General features: G+C 39.3%; 1 protein-coding gene across 1 annotated transcript; it reads left to right on the top strand.

Moving 5' to 3' along the window:
• Positions 1–7,356: 7,356 nt before the first annotated feature.
• On the top strand, positions 7,357–8,941 carry LOC138905941 (uncharacterized). Its single transcript, XM_070194455.1, has 4 exons — positions 7,357–7,620; positions 7,810–7,966; positions 8,066–8,192; positions 8,701–8,941. Exons 1-4 carry the CDS (start codon positions 7,357–7,359, stop codon positions 8,939–8,941), a joined length of 789 nt encoding a protein of 262 aa, XP_070050556.1.
• Positions 8,942–16,057: the final 7,116 nt, after the last annotated feature.

Here is a 16,057-nt window from a genome sequence, read left to right as displayed (position 1 = left end):
CCCTCAATGACTCTAGAGCAGCAGGAAAATACTGATCCCAATCATACGCCATAATGGCGGTGCCCAGGATCAACATTAGAGCTGTCGCGGTAAATTGTAAAGTCCCTGGTGACAAATGAAGATTGAATGACAGCATATCATCGTGAGCATCCTATGGCTCAGCAAAGTCACCCGGCAGATCATCGCCAATATCATCCACGGGGGCCTTAATGCCCCTTTGCTGGGGACCCCGTCCTTGCCTACCACCACAACCACGTGGGCCACCCATTTCTCTCTGGACATGCCTGCTACGTCTACCATGTGCTGGGGGCACGCCTGGCCCCTGATAGTAATCCTCAGGCGGCACATACGCAACATCAAAATCTAATCGCGCATCCTCTCGGGTAGCTCTAAATGTGTAAGCAGCAAGATCAGCAACCCGATGACCACACTCATGGACAACTAGAGCTCCGTCGCCTGCATGGTGTAGCATCTGCAATCCCATCTCATAGAAATGGTGTAAGACAATAGCCTGCATAGCATATAACATATTAATTAAAAAAGGATGTTAAGGAAATCTAACAGGATAAGTAAGTATATCAAATAACATACCGGTGTCTCATGCCTGCTGACATATGGAACATACCAACCACCCTCCCGATGAAGGGGATTACTGATCAGAGTGCGAGTAACACGGCAATACCAAACCATGTGCACATTCTCCCCGTCAGCACGGTCATGTGGAGGTTATGGCAGAATCAGGCCCAGTCTCCAATCTCAGTCCTCTATTTGGAATGACCTTGTTGCTATCATCCCGCTCGTAATGTTTGGAATGCCAACTAGGAGGAATAGGTATAAGTTGTCGGCAACCAAACTGTCACAGGACTCCATATGAACTATATATTAAACGCAAGAATAGTGAGTAAACGCAAGATAGATCGAGCATTATCAAAAAAACTTAGTGAAATATTTACTTGAGCATCTTCAAGTAGATCCAACAGATCCCTGTAATAAGGGAGATGATGTCGAGCCTCAACCTCGCGGGCACGGCCTCGCCTCTCTACCCATCTCCTAGCATGTGGTAGAAACAAAGGTGGTGCATCAGGAGCTATCGGTCGGGGAGGAGGTTGGATCTGCAAGAACCGCTCCCAAGACCAAACCTAATATTGAATGTGGACGTAAATTTGAGTACATTTTACTATCTCTGTTATAATCATGAAAGAATTGATAATGTTATCACCTGCAGTAGCAGAATAAATCCGACAACGTCTCTTACGGTGCCCGTGGACTGTAAGGCCCCGTAAAATTTTGCAAAAGAAAATAATGTTTCGTGGTGCCGAATTGGTTTTGCAAAAGAAATTATAGATTGGTTTTACGATTTGGTAAGAAAGGGAAATTGAGTCTGAGGTATGTTAGACCGTACAAAATCATTCAGAGGATCGATGAGGTGGCGTACAAGGTTGAGCTACCACCTAAGATGTCATTAGTATACCCGGTGTTTCATGTGTCTATGTTGAAGAAAGTAGTTGGAGATCCGACACTCATTGTTCCGGTTGAGACTATTGAGGTAAATGAAAAATTGACTTACGAAGAGATTCCGGTTTCTATTATTGATCGGCAAGTCCAAAAATTGAGAAATAAAGAAATTGCCTCCGTGAAAGTGTTGTGGCGAAACCAACAGGTTGAAGAGACTACTTGGGAGGTCGAGAAAGAAATGAAGAAAAAGTATCCTTATTTGTTTGAATCACTATGTATTTATAAAGTTGTGATCTAGGAAAATTATAAGACTTAATTTCTATGAATTTTGTATCAACTGTACAATTAGCTTTAAGGGTGTACAATTAGCATTAAGGGTGTATTTCTGCGGTCCATTATGCGATCACAGAATCACTCTGCGGGCCGCATAATGGCCGCAGAGTGAGGCAGTTAATTGGGTCAGTTGGAAGCAATTATGCGGTCGACTATGCGACCGCATAACTGTTATGCGGTGCACTATGCGACCGCAGAATAGTTATGCGGACTGCATAGTGACCACAGACTCAGGAAGATTCTTGGTCATTTTGGACACCAATTATGCGACCGATATGCGGTCCGCATAACCATTATGCAGTCGCATATGCGACCGCAGAACCTGTTCCGGAGCTTCATTTTTAGGTTTTTAAAACCCGACCCTACTTTGTTAAATACACATTTTGGGACATTTTTGAGAGATAATCTAACATTTTAGAGTGAGAGAGAGTGCCCTAGAGTGAGAAGGTGTTCTTCAATAATTGTTTTTCGATTCTTGCTCAAGTTTTTGAAGATTATGAAGGGAAGCTTACTAGGTCTTCATCCTAGAGGTAAGGTTCTACACTATAAACCCTAATTTCGAAATCATCTGAAAATGGGTAATTAGCAAGATACTTTTTGGGCATGAGAGTTGATTATTTTACATGCATGTGATATCAAGGGGTGTAGGAAGATTGTTGAACTAAGCATGGTAAAGATTGGGTTGTGGGATGATTGAATCCTCCATAAAAGGACCTTGAAACCTTGTGCACACCTAGTGTTTGATAAAATGCTCAAATGAGCTAGAACCATGATCATCTTCCTAATTTTGATTCAATTTATTATATTTCTACAATTGATTGAAGTTGCTAAGAATTCCGGAACATTTTAGAGTTTAAGGAAGCTCAATTGAGGTATGTTGGCTAAACTTTTCTCTTAGAATTGAATCACATGATATTCATGAAAAATATGTAAGTCCCGAGTGGTTCATATATTCGACAAGTATCTCAAATGCTTTATTCATGTTATGTTAGCAATTGAGGATGTGTTAAAATATGAGTTGTGCATTAATAATGTTTCGACTTCAAGTAAAGTTTAACGAAGGCTATTATGCCAAATTTTGTGAAATATCAATATGTGTCTTAGACTATAAATTGCTCACATGTGTACTATACACCTTGATTTGAATTGTATTTTTGTTGATGATGATGATGATATTTGAAATAAAAAAGGTGAGCATGAAATACTGATTATGGCTAACGTGCCAAGAATGATCTTATAATTAAGGCCATTAGTGCTAATGAAATGAAAAGATGTGAAAGTAATATGAAATACGATGATTGATATAAAATATTTGATGTCTCAAATAATACAGCCTAGCCGGTCGGGTCGTGATCGGGCACCATGCCGCACACATGGTGGTGATTGTGCTAGAAATTGTAATTGAAATTGTGATTTTGGTCGATGTCCCTAATGGATAGCCTAGCCGATCAGGTCGTGATCGGACTCCGTGTTAAAGACGGTGGTATTGATATTAAGAGTAATTGTGGTTGATGTCTCTAATGAGATAGCCCAGCTGATCGGGTCGTGATCGGACTCTGTGCTGGGAGTACGGTGGTACTGGTTTTGTGAATAATAGTATTGTGAATAATGGTATTATGGACAATGGTATATCGATATTAAAAATCTCCCAATGTGAGATATGGGAATTAATTTGAACACTGTCTTGATCCTAAATTGAGGTTTGATGTTGATTAAGGCATTCATTGATATTATGATAATCTTGTTTGTATTATTTGTCATTCTATTGAGAGGGTGTTTAGTTATACATACTAGTGCTATTCGACAATACTAACGTCCCTTTTGCCGGGGGCACTACATCTTTAAATGGATGCAGGTGGTTCATCGGCAGGAGATATTGATCAGTGATAGCAGTACACCTTCTTCCCAGCTGACTTGGTGAGTCCCACTTCATCCTGGGGTCATGTATCTTTTGTACTTTGTGTATTCGGTTTGAGGTATAGCCGGGGCCTTGTTGTCGGCATTATCATTTTACTCTTCTATATCTATAGAGGCTCCGTAGATATAGTATGGGTTGTGCATTGGTGCTGGGAAAGACAAAATATATTATGTTGTGGTTGTATTACTTGTCCATTTGAGACTTTAAAAATGATGAAACTATTGGAAATGAATTAGTATTATAGACGTGAACACCTTTTTGTCTAATTAATGAAAATATGTATTATCTCCATTCGTGGATGAGTTTGGGTAGAAGAAAATCTAACAGTCTTGCTCGGTCGGGTTCACTCGGTTAAGCGCCAGTCGCGTCCCTCAGTTTTGGGGCGTGACAACGCCCTGCACAGCTACCTATAAAGGTAGGCTAGAATTGCTCCACCCTAGATGTACGTAGATAACTCATCTAGCCGCTCCAGATGATGCAAAATCCGCAGGCTAACAAGATTTCCCGAAGTGTTCGGGAAATGAATACCACCAAGCATCATCAATATCAACAGCCTCGACTACCGCTCAATAGCCTTTAATGGTGAGTCATCCGTGATCTCCTCGTGCAGCGTGTCTAGATGCTACTTAATAGGCAATAGCTACAATCGACTAACGCTACTCATAGCAGTCAGCTCCGCTGGCTGGAATCCAGTCAGCCTCTGCCACATCTAAAGATAGTCGACTCTCCTATTATCCCTAAGAGCGGGTGGGTAATGGACAGCCAAACCATCAACGGGCAACCTGAATAATACCTCCACGTCCTGTGGCTTGATGGTCGCCTCACTGAAAGGTAGATGAAATGTGTGAGTCTCAGGTCTCCACCTCTCGATCATACTCGTGATCATGGGCCAGTCGAACTGTAACCGGCCAACCTCTACAATCCGGTAAAAACCAGTCCACTGAAGGCATATAAACTCTATGAGGATTAAGTGGGTGGTCCCTAATGAACTCCCAAAAATTGTCAATACGTCTGGGGTGGAAGGTCTGAGACAGCAACTGTCCATCCCAGATGTGTGATGACCTATGACCACCGTGGAGCAACAGTAGCACTCGAATAGCAGGTCCAGGATGCACAGACGGACGATCCATGACTATGTCTTTAAATTGAATAATATTAATTAATCGAAATATATTGTGATATTTTTTATATTAATATTTAATTGATAAATTTGTATATTATTACTTAGTTTGATATAAAATATTTATTTATATGTTAGTTTTTTGAATTTTACGACTAAAATTCAGCAGGGTTTTGTTTGTACTGTCATTGTTTTCATATTTATTCATCGTTATAGGAAAATTAAATATTTAATTCATTTAACTTATCGAGATATTTGTAATAATTATTTTTATAAAAATTACTATTAAGTATTTATTGTGTTCATAACGATATATGTCTTAATTTAATACTTTTAACCAAACAAAAATGACACGGTCTCTTTTACGTACTGTCAATTTTTTAACAATCATATTCCTCATTAAGATAATACTAAATACTTAATTTGTTTAACTATTTGATATTATTTTAAAAACATTACTATTAAGTATTTATTTTGTTCATAACGATTTGTATGTTAATTTCTTATATTTTGCACAAAAATCTGCAGCGTCTCTTTTGTACTAACAATTAATTATTTTATGATTCATATCTAATAATACATTTACTATACACTTAATAATTGATTAATATTTTATCCATAATTGATTACTCTAACTGGTTATTGTTCATCCATAATACATTTACTATACACGTAATATTTTATTCGTTAATGAGGACACATAGTTATTGTTCTACACTAAAGAATATGAAAGAGCACTAAAGGCACACTACTACATATGGCAATAAATAACATCAAATAACATAAATTTAAATTTATTTATAGTTCTACTATACTAAAGGGCACTACATAACACTAAAGGACACTAAATAACACCAAAAACACATATTATTGTCGTACAATTATAAAAATAGTAGACATGTAATACAAATTATTCAACAACTATACAACAAAGATATAATAAACGATTTTCATACAAATTTGCTAAACATTAAACTATTTCGGATAAAAAAATAAAAAAATTCAAAAAAAACTCACAAAATCATACAATACAGTAATAACAACTAATTACTCAAATATATATATCACTTATACTAAAAAAGTCTTTCGACATACCTCTTTTTGAATTTTTTTGAATGGAGAAATAATGAAGCTTTGACCATCGAATCGAGCAATAAACGAGTTTCACTCCATGAGGCAACCTTGGATCGGGTGTTAGATCAATAAGATAATAATGAGACAAGATTTTGGGGAAGGTGTGGGCTCCAATGGAGTTTTTCTCTTTTAAAAATAGGGGGGCATTTTTTTGTTTTCTGTCATGAAGAAGACGACCGGTTTATTTAAATGGGTATAGCGCATGAATTACATGCGCTATACCTATATAGTGCATGTATTTGATGTATTATACTAAGTCTTTGACTGCCTTTTCAACCTAAGGCATAGCGCATGAATTATACGTACTATACCTTAACAAAGAAACGTGTCGTTAAGGTATAGCACATGAATTCCATGCGCTATATATAAAAATGTTCTCAGGTATTTTTTCACATATTTTGGTGTTTTGAGTCTAATTTTACAACACATTGGTTCCGGACTCCTACATATGTGTCCAGACCAGTGGATGATTCTGTTGTTGTGGATCGGGTCTACCGGTCCTGTGTGGTGACTTTCTCTTGTTATGATACCAGAGCGAATCTTCTGTTGCTCGATATGGTTGATTTCGAGGTTATCCTAGGCATGAACTGGTTGTCTTCGTACCATGCAATTCTTGATTGCCATGCCAAGACTATTACCTTGGCGATTCCTGATTTGCCCATATTAGAGTGGGGGGTTCATCTGTTGGTACTTCCAGTCGCATTTTTTCTTTCTCGAAGGCTCGACATGTGGTCAAGAATGGTTGTTTATCCTATTTGGCCTTTTTTCGGGATACTACTATAGAGATTCCCGTGATAGATTCAATACCAGTGGTATGAGAGTTTTTCGATGTATTTCCTGTTGATCTACCAGGTATGCCGCCGGATCGAGATATCGATTTCGACATTGATTTGGTGCCAGGCACCTAGCCTATCTCTACTTTGCCTTATTGCATGGCTCCAAAAGAGCTGAGAGAGTTAAAGCAGCATCTCTAAGAGTTTCTTGAGAAGGGGTTCATCAGACCAAGTGTGTCGCCTTGGGGCGCACCGGTATTATTTGTGAAGAAGAAGGATGGGAGTATATGGATGTGCATTTATTACTGCCAGTTGAACAAAGTCCCCATCAAGAAAAATACCCATTGACAGGCATTAATTATTTATTTGATTAGCTACAGGGTGCTAGAGTGTTCTCGAAGATCGACTTGAGATCTAGATATCATCATCTAAAGATTCGTGCTTCGGATGTTCCGAATACGGCTTACCGGGCAAGATATGGGCACTATGATTTTCTAGTGATGTCCTTCGGTTTGACTAACGCCCCGTTGGCATTTATTGATTTGATGAACCACGTGTTCAGGCCATATCTTGACTCATTCGTCATTGTATTCATTGATTACATGTTGACCTACTCGCGTAGTATGGGGGAGCATGAGCAGCACTTGAGGTTAGTGCTTCAGACCTTGCAGGAACAGAAGTTATATGCTAAGTTCCCCAAGTACGAGTTCTGGTTAGATTCTGTGGCTTTCTTGGGGCATGTTGTATCAGGTGAGGGTATTAAGGTGGATCATAGGAAGATCGAGGCAGTCCAGAGTTGGCCTCCTTCTACCACAGAGATCGAGATCAGGAGTTTCTTGGGGTTAGCAGGTTATTATCGTCGGTTTGTGGAGGGCTTCCGGTCTATTGTAGTACCTTTGACTAGATTGACCCAGAATGGTGCTCCGTTCAGATGGTCCGATGATTAAGAGGCGAGGTTTCAGAAGCTCAAGGCCGCTTTGACTACAACACTGGTGTTAGTGTTGACCTCCGATTCAGGGATGTATATTCTGTATTTCGACTCTTCACGTGTTAGATTGGGCTGTGTATTGATGCAGGAAGGGAAAGCTATTGCATATTTTTCATGCCAGCTGAAGCAATACAAGAAGAATTACCCTGTACATAATTTGGAGTTGGCCGCGATAGTTCATGCTCTCAAGATCTTGAGGCATTATCTTTATGTGGTGTCCTGTGAGGTTTACATCGATTGCCGCTGTTTGTAGCATTTGTTTAAGCAGAAGGATCTTAATTTGAGGTAGCGCAGGTGGCTTTAGTTACTGAAGTATTATGATATCACCATCCTTTATCATCCAGTCAAGGCGAATGTGATTGTGAATGCCTTGAGTAGAAAGTTGGAGAGTATGGGTAGTTTTGCATTCATTTTAGTAGAGGAGAGTCCATTGGCTTTGGACATTCAGTCCTTAGCTAACAGACTTGTGAGGTTGGATATTTCAGAGCCCAGTCGAGTTCTTTCATGTTGTGGATCGGTCTTCTTTATTCGAGCGGATCAAGGCTCGCCATTATGATGATCCGCAGTTGCTGGTCCTTAGGGAGATGGTGCTACTGGGTGATGCCAAGGAGGTTACTATCGATGATGATGGTGTTCTGCAACTCTAGGTTTGCCTATGTGTTCTTAATGTTGATGGTCTAAGGGAGACGATTTTAGAGGAGGCACACAGTTCGCGGTATGCTATTCATCCAAGTGCTACGAAGATTTATCATGACCTAAGGCAGCATTACTGGTGGCGGCGGATGAAGAAGGACATAGTCGAGCATCTGGCTAGATGTTTGAATTACCAGTAGGTTAAGTATGAGCACCAGAGGCCAGGTGGCCTACTTCAGTAGATGGTTATACCGGAGTGGACGTGAGAGCGCATCACCATAGATTTCGTAGTTGGATTGCCGCGGACATTAAGGAAGTTCAATTTTGTTTAGTTCATTATCGATAGACTGACCAAGTTTTCACACTTTATTCCCGTGGTGACCATGTACTCTTCAGAGAGGTTGGCCCAGATTTATATTCAGGATATTGTCCGACTGCCTGGTGTGCCTATTTCCATCATTTCAGATAAAGGCCCTCAGTTCACTTCACATTTCTGGAGAGCAGTACAGAGTGATTTGGGTACCCACGCAGAGCTCAGCACAGCTTTTCATTCGGAGACCGATGGGCAGTCACAGCGGACAGTTTAGATTCTGGAGGATATTCTTAGATCAGGTGTTATTGACTTTGGAGGGTAGTGGGATAGATTTTTACCATTGGCCGAGTTTTCTTATAACAACAGTTATCAGACCAGCATCGAGATGGCCCCATTCGAGGCTTTATATAGTCGGCGATGTTGTTCCCCCATCGGTTGGTTTGAGCCCAGCGAGGCTAGGTTATATGGTACTAATTTGGTAAAGGATGCCTTGGATAAGGTAAAGTTGATTCAGGAGCGACTTCGCACAGCACAGTCTAGACAGAAGAGTTATGCGTATCTGAAATCGTGTGATTTGTCATTTATGGTGTGCGAGAAAGTTCTCAGAAGGTCTCACCGATGAAGGGTATCATAAGGTTCGGAAAGAAGGGCAAGCTGAGTTCAAATTTTTTTGGCCCATTTGAGGTGTTAAGGCGAGTTGGGGAAGTTTTATGAGCTTGCTTTGTCTCCCATTCTATCGGGAGTTCATCCGGTTTTCCATGTGTCTATGCTTCGGAAGTACCATGCCGATAGGTCGCATGATTTAGATTACAACACGGTTCAGCTAGATGAGATCTTGGGTTATAAGGAGGAGCCAGTTTCCATTGTTGACAGGGATGTTCTCCAGTTGAGGTTTAAGAAGATTTCTACGGTGAAGGTCCAGTAGAGGGGCCAACCAGTCGAGGAGGCATCTTGGGAGGCTGAAGAGGACATGCGGAGCAGATATCCAAACTTATTCAGCACGCCAGGTATGATTCTAGATCCGTTCGAGGACGAACATTTGTTTAAGAGGTGGAGAATGTAACAACCTGACCGTTCATTTTGCTTTACAGATCCGCGTTCCCCTATTGAAGACTTCCCGTACGTGCTTTTACTGTTTTATATTCAGGTTGAATTCATAACACTTAGTTCCATAATAGTGGCCAAAGGTGGCCAACTTTGACTTGAGTCAACAGTTTGAGTAAACAACCTTGGAATCGAGATTTAAAGGTTCCAATAGATTTGTATGATGATTTTAGACTTGGGCGTATGTTCGGATCGAGATTTGGGTAGACCGAGAGAGTTCAGCACTTATTGTAGAAAGTTGGCATTTGAAGGTTTTAAAACTTCCTAAGTGTGATTTGAAGTGGATTGTGGTGTTATCAATGTCCGTTTGGGATTCCGAGCCTTGGAATAGGTTCGTATTCCGATTTGTGACTTGTACGTAAAATTTGGTGTCATTCCGAGTTGTCTATGTATGATTCGATGCGTTCAGAGCTAGTTGAAGATGTTTGAAGTTCATAAGTTAATTAATTTGGTTTTCAGGTGCGATTCATAGTTTCGATGTTATTTCATATTTTCCGAGGTTTCGAGAAGGTCCTTATTATATTTATGGACTTACTGGTGCATTTGGACAGGGTCCCGGGTGGCTCGGGTGTGTTTCAAACCACCCGGAGCTAAGACAAAAATTACAAATTTTGCTGGTTCAGGTTTCCTTCTCGCGAACGCGGAGGTCCTCTCGCGTTTGAGGTGAAGGATTTGGGGCAGCGGCGATTTGTTCTTCGCGATCATGTTCATGAGCTCATGTTCGCTAAGGTTTAGGACCTGAGGCCTTTGCGATCGCGTACAATAACAGCCATGCGAGGGGTCAGCTGTAATTACCCTGCGCGTTCGCGAAGCTCAGGCTGGGAAAGCCTTCGCGATCACGAGTCTCCCCTCGCATTCGCGTAGCATAGTTTCTAGGCCTGGGCAAGTTTTGCCTTCGCGATCACGAGGCTGCTTCCGCGATCGCGGAGAAGGGACGCAAGGGTAGGTTTTTAATTTAAAAACGGGAGTTAGGCCATTTCTTTCATTTCACACATCTCTTTGTCGATTTTGGAGCTTTTTAGAGAGGGATTTTTAGCTAGCATCTTGAGGTAAGTATTTTCTATACAATGTGAATTTAATACATAGATTACGAGCGGATTTTAACGTATGAATTTTATAAATTTTAGTATTTTATTGAAAACCCTAGGTTTTGATAAAAATGGGATTAGACCATAAAAATGATTATGAAATTGAGTAGAAATTATATATTTGTGTTCGTTCGTGAGGTTATGGGTAATATTTATTTACGAAAATTTACAGAATCCGGGCAGGTGGGCCCAGGGATGAATTCTAGGAACCTTTCAAATTGAGTTAGGTAATTACTCTAATAGTTAAATTATGAACTTTCGACCATATATTGATTAATTTGTCCGGCCTTTGGCTAGTTTTCGATTGCTTGGCACCGATTTTAGGCTATTAGTATGATTTGTGGACCGGGAAAAGGACTTGGAAGCGAGGTAAGTCTCTTGCCTAACCTTGTAAGAGGAAATTTATCCCCTTAGGTACATTAATTGTTGAGTGCTACTTGCTGTGGGGAGCTACATACGAACGAGATGAAGAGAGTCTGTGCGTATCTAAATTTATGTTATGTCCGGGTAGACTTAGATTCACATCATGCCTTAATTGTGTTGTTTGTATTTATTCTGTGTATTTGATTTCCTTAATTTGTAACTGAGATTGAGGTTAGAATAAAAGTATTGATTTAGGCTCTTACTCTGGAAAATTGTGAAATATTTGATGATCTATAAATATGTGCCTTCTCGACTCGCATGTACTTCCGCGAGAGAGGTAACTTCTCTACTCTTATGGGATCGGGTCGTTCGCCCTGGCAGCTTTATAAATTACTCTTATGGGATCGGGCCATTCGCCCCGGCAGTACTATGTATCATCATTCCTATGGGATTGGGCCGTTCACCTCGGCAGACTCATGCTTAATACTTGAGATTTGATTTGGTTTCGGTAACAGTTGAGTTAACGCCTTCGAGGCCGGTTATGAAATTTTAGTATTTTGATATAGGTTCATGTTGGGAATTTACTATTAATGTTTTATCTGCTTCGTTGCTACTTATTGTACATCCTCCATGTCTACTTTATGCATTTTATTACTGTTGAAAACTAGTAAGTGTCAAGTCAACCCATCATCACTACTTCTTCGAGGTTAGACTAGATACTAACTGGGTACACAATGTTTACGTACTCACACTATACTTCTGCACTGAATGTGCAGGTACTGAGACATGTACTTCCAGTGGTCACATGGGCGCGTAGCCGCACTTCCACGGAGACTTAGTGGTGAGCTGTTTGCCTTGCTTCGACCTGCAGCACCGGAGTCTCCCTCTACCTTGTTTACTATTTATGTCTATTATACTTCAGACAGTAGATGTATTAGTTTTGTATATTCTCTAGATTGTTCATGTACTTGTGGCACCGGGGGTTTTCTAGCGTTTATGCATTGTTGTACTTATTATTACTATAACTGTGGTTTATGTATTATTCACAATTGATATTTTTGAGAAAGAAGTATGTACGGGTGTATGAGATTTTACTTTATTAGGTGTTTTTAAAGAAAGTTCTATTTTTAAAAGTTTAAAAGGGATAATTAAATTGGAGGTTCACGTGTGGGCAAGCGGCGGCGTTAGGTGCCATCGCGACCTATTATAGGTTTTCGGTCGTGACATTGAAAAATAGTCATTTAATTATTTTTTTTAATATTTAAACTATGAAAATCAATTCAAATTTTTATTATTAAAACTTTTCTTATTTACATTATATATTAAGTTCTAATATTTAATTGAAATCAATTAGAAGAAGAGTAAGACAATTAAAACCCATAGAATCCAATTTTGGATTATAATGGTGATACTTTTTTCTATCAATATTTTTTCAAACCTACATATAGTTCTATATTGTGAAGAGAAACGTATCACGAATGTAAGTCATTAATTAAACCCCAATATTTTTTTCGTCTTTTGAAAATTCGATAGCAAGTTCTAAATTCAAATTTAACCTTAATATTCAGGACTATACATAATATTTAGGATTTCAAAGTTGATCTCAATATTTATTAAACCCCAATATTAAATGCATAATCTGTAAGATTTTAAGATCAACTAAATTTATTTTTCTAATAGTTAGAACTTCAAATCAACTAAATTTATTTATTTGATTTTTAATAATTTGAACGTGCAAAAATAATAAAGCCAGTGTAATCTCACAAGTAGGGTATGGGGAGAATAGTGTGTACGCATATCTTACCTCTACCTTCAGAAGATAGAGAGGATGGATCCAATAGATATATCATAATTGTAATCAGTATTTTAAAAGGTGTGGGCATAAAGCGAGACGTTTTATATATGCATCGGTGAGGCGTAAGCCTCGCGGCACTGTGCGTAAGCCCCATAAGTATTTAGTTTTTAATATTTTATAAAATAATATAATTATAGTAAATATTTTTAAATAGGTAAAATTACATAAAAATTTAAGACAACTATAAATAGGTAAAAAATATATATAGATGTGCTACATCCCCTCAAAAAAGTAGTCAAAACAATCCAATTATACGCTGCTGACAAGCACAAGTAACTTGAGTTGAAAAGAATAAAGTTTTCTACGTTGAGGAACAAAAAAGATGACTAACCTGCAATTTGAACTTTAAACTTGCTGCTATGGAGGAGAATTAATTTTCTTTGTATTTGCAAAAAAAATAATAATAATTTCTCGTTGCTTTTGAGAGATAGTAGTAGACTAGTGGACAAGATAAATAATTGAAAAGACCATAAATTAGGGCTTCTAGCAATAAAAAAAGGTCTTGAATTTTAAACTTAATGTTGCAATTCCCTTTTAAAACTTTTGAGTAATTACAAGCTGATTTTTTAGAATTTGGGTATTATATTAAGAACTTATTCAACAAATTTTATTTAATTTGAAAAAGTCTCTTGGGCTTATGCGTCACTATAAAAACTCGCTTCAACGCACGAGCGTACACTCTGAATTGATGGGTGCACGCCTCTTGAGACTTTCGCCCCCCACCATCGCCTCGGGATATTTTTGATGCGCCTCGCCCCAAGACTCGCCCCGGAGCTCGCCCTGAAAATGCCTTTTAAAACACGAATTGTAATAAACATGTAATAGTAACACATAATACAGGAAAATTGCATTAGGAAACTATTGGTACTTTTAGCCCCTTTTAGATTTAGGAGTCTTTTTGTTTGTTATTCAATTTTAGGTTTAGGCATGTTAACTTTTAGATTTAGGTTTAAGGACTAATTTAACCGATTATAAGTCATGAAATTTTAACAGGACTAATTTAAGTAATGCTCACCTCTGTTGTTTTGATTTTTTAAACTTATTATTATTAATTCAAAACAATTACAATGTGACCAATTACTCATACTAATATTATATTTCTTAAATTAATTTAAAATACTAATGTTATAGGGTAAAATGGGTTCGTATTAAATACTCGAATAATAGAGCGATACGTGGAACCGGAGACAGACGGAAAGCGGGGCAAGTGGAAATCAAGACCGAGGATATCAGCGTCGGTTGACACCGGGTAGACCCCGAGGGGAATATTGCTAACGAAGACAAATAAATGTTTGTCACTCGATGGCATTCAATGAAGAATATTCTCCAGTATTAAATACACAATTCGTTACAAATAATTTTGGCATGCATAGCCCTCCGTTACACATTCATATATGGCCCCCATAATTATCATTTAAGAGGGGTTTGATCCTAGGACCTTGTTCCCTAGGTACAACTATTAATAATGACTTCAACAACCATTGTAGGACACGAATTTTCTGACAAACTTATGCTACATATTATTCTAAAGCTCAATAACACTATATTTCCTGTCTATTGATTATTCTTATTAGTGCCTTCAGAAGCTTTGCTCCCGAAACCAAGCTATTTGCTGCCTTATCTCGATTTCAATGCTAAGTCTTGTATTTTATTTAATTTATTTATCATTTTGGGATCAAATCGATTCGCTTGTCTATAAGCCACGTTATAAATTCAACTGTATTATTTTACGGGTAAACAGTTTGGCACCCACCATGGGGCTTAGACAGTTGCACAAATGAGTTGATCCTTGCATCTATTACTAATCTGATTAATTCCTTGTTTCTTAGCAAAAATCATAAAAAATGGCAGATAACAATGTCAACATCACACACAACGTTGAGGCCCAAGGAAATCCACCTCAACACGACGATTTGGTCAGTGATACCCGCAGCGAGGAGGATGTAGCCATGCCGGTTCATGGCGGGAAATATCCACGATATGTTCGGGAGGCAACTCCTTATGATGCTAAAGATGAGCACGTTGCGGAAACAGTGAGAATCCTGAGGGAACAACAAAAGACTATTACGGGCCATCTCTCGTGACAAGATCAGGCCATGACAGTTTAGTGCAAGCATTGTCAGGTGCTTCCAACAATGAGAATGGAAGAGGTCCAGTTCCTCCCGGTGTTCCCGCAAACATAATAGCATAAAGGGTTGATAACAACACCCCGAGTGGTGAGGTCGACTTCGACGGAGCCAGGAGGAATGACAACGGATATGGTAACAACAATGGGAATGATTTATTTAAAACCAAACTCATGTGGTTTATGAGGGAAATAAATAGACCAAATCCCGGGCGCGCAGCTAGTGTTGAAAGGACCGGACTCAAATACACCCAGTTACTGTTCAAACCGAGAGTGACACCAGAGTTAATCCCGAAGCGGTTCAAAATGTCAGACGTGCCAAAATTTGATGGGACTTCGGATCCTTGGGAGTACATCACCACCTGCACAATGGCGGTGAAAGGAAACGCCTTAGCTCCGCACGAGATTGAGTCAGTCTTGCTGAAGAAGTTCGGGGAGACCCTCGCAAAGGGGGCCCTAACATGGTATTCACTTCTGCTCGAGCACTCAATAGATTCCTTCGAGATGCTGGCAAACGAGGCCAAGAAGGTGCAGGCCCGAAAAACCGATATATTCAGAATTGTGCAAGGAGAGTCTGAATTGCTGCAAGAGTTCATGACCAGATTTCAGAAGGAAATAATGTTGCTACCAGTCGTACTAGATAAATGGGAGGCTGAGGCATTTACTAAGGGGCTGAACCCGAGGAGCTCTGACGCTTCCCAGAAACTAAAAGAAATTTTGCTCGAGTTCTTGGAAACAACATGGGCAGATGTCCACAACCGCTATGAATCAAAGATAACAATAGAGGATGACCATCTTGGATAAGAATAGAGGATGACCAGCTCGGTTTTCCGGCATCAACCAAGGGTCGGGATC

This window comes from Nicotiana tomentosiformis, chromosome 2 (assembly GCF_000390325.3).
Source record: "Nicotiana tomentosiformis chromosome 2, ASM39032v3, whole genome shotgun sequence".
NCBI classification, from domain to species: domain Eukaryota; kingdom Viridiplantae; phylum Streptophyta; class Magnoliopsida; order Solanales; family Solanaceae; genus Nicotiana; species Nicotiana tomentosiformis.
This window is presented reverse-complemented; position numbering and strand designations above follow the sequence as displayed.

Coding starts and splice junctions, on each gene's coding strand:
- LOC138905941 (XM_070194455.1), top strand. CDS start 7,357: ATGGGGGAGCATGAGCAGCACTTGAGGTTAGTGCTTCAGACCTTGCAG. Junction 7,621..7,809: donor TGGAGGGCTTCCGGTCTATT/GTAGTACCTTTG, acceptor GTATTGATGCAG/GAAGGGAAAGCTATTGCATA. Junction 7,967..8,065: donor GGTTTACATCGATTGCCGCT/GTTTGTAGCATT, acceptor TTTATCATCCAG/TCAAGGCGAATGTGATTGTG.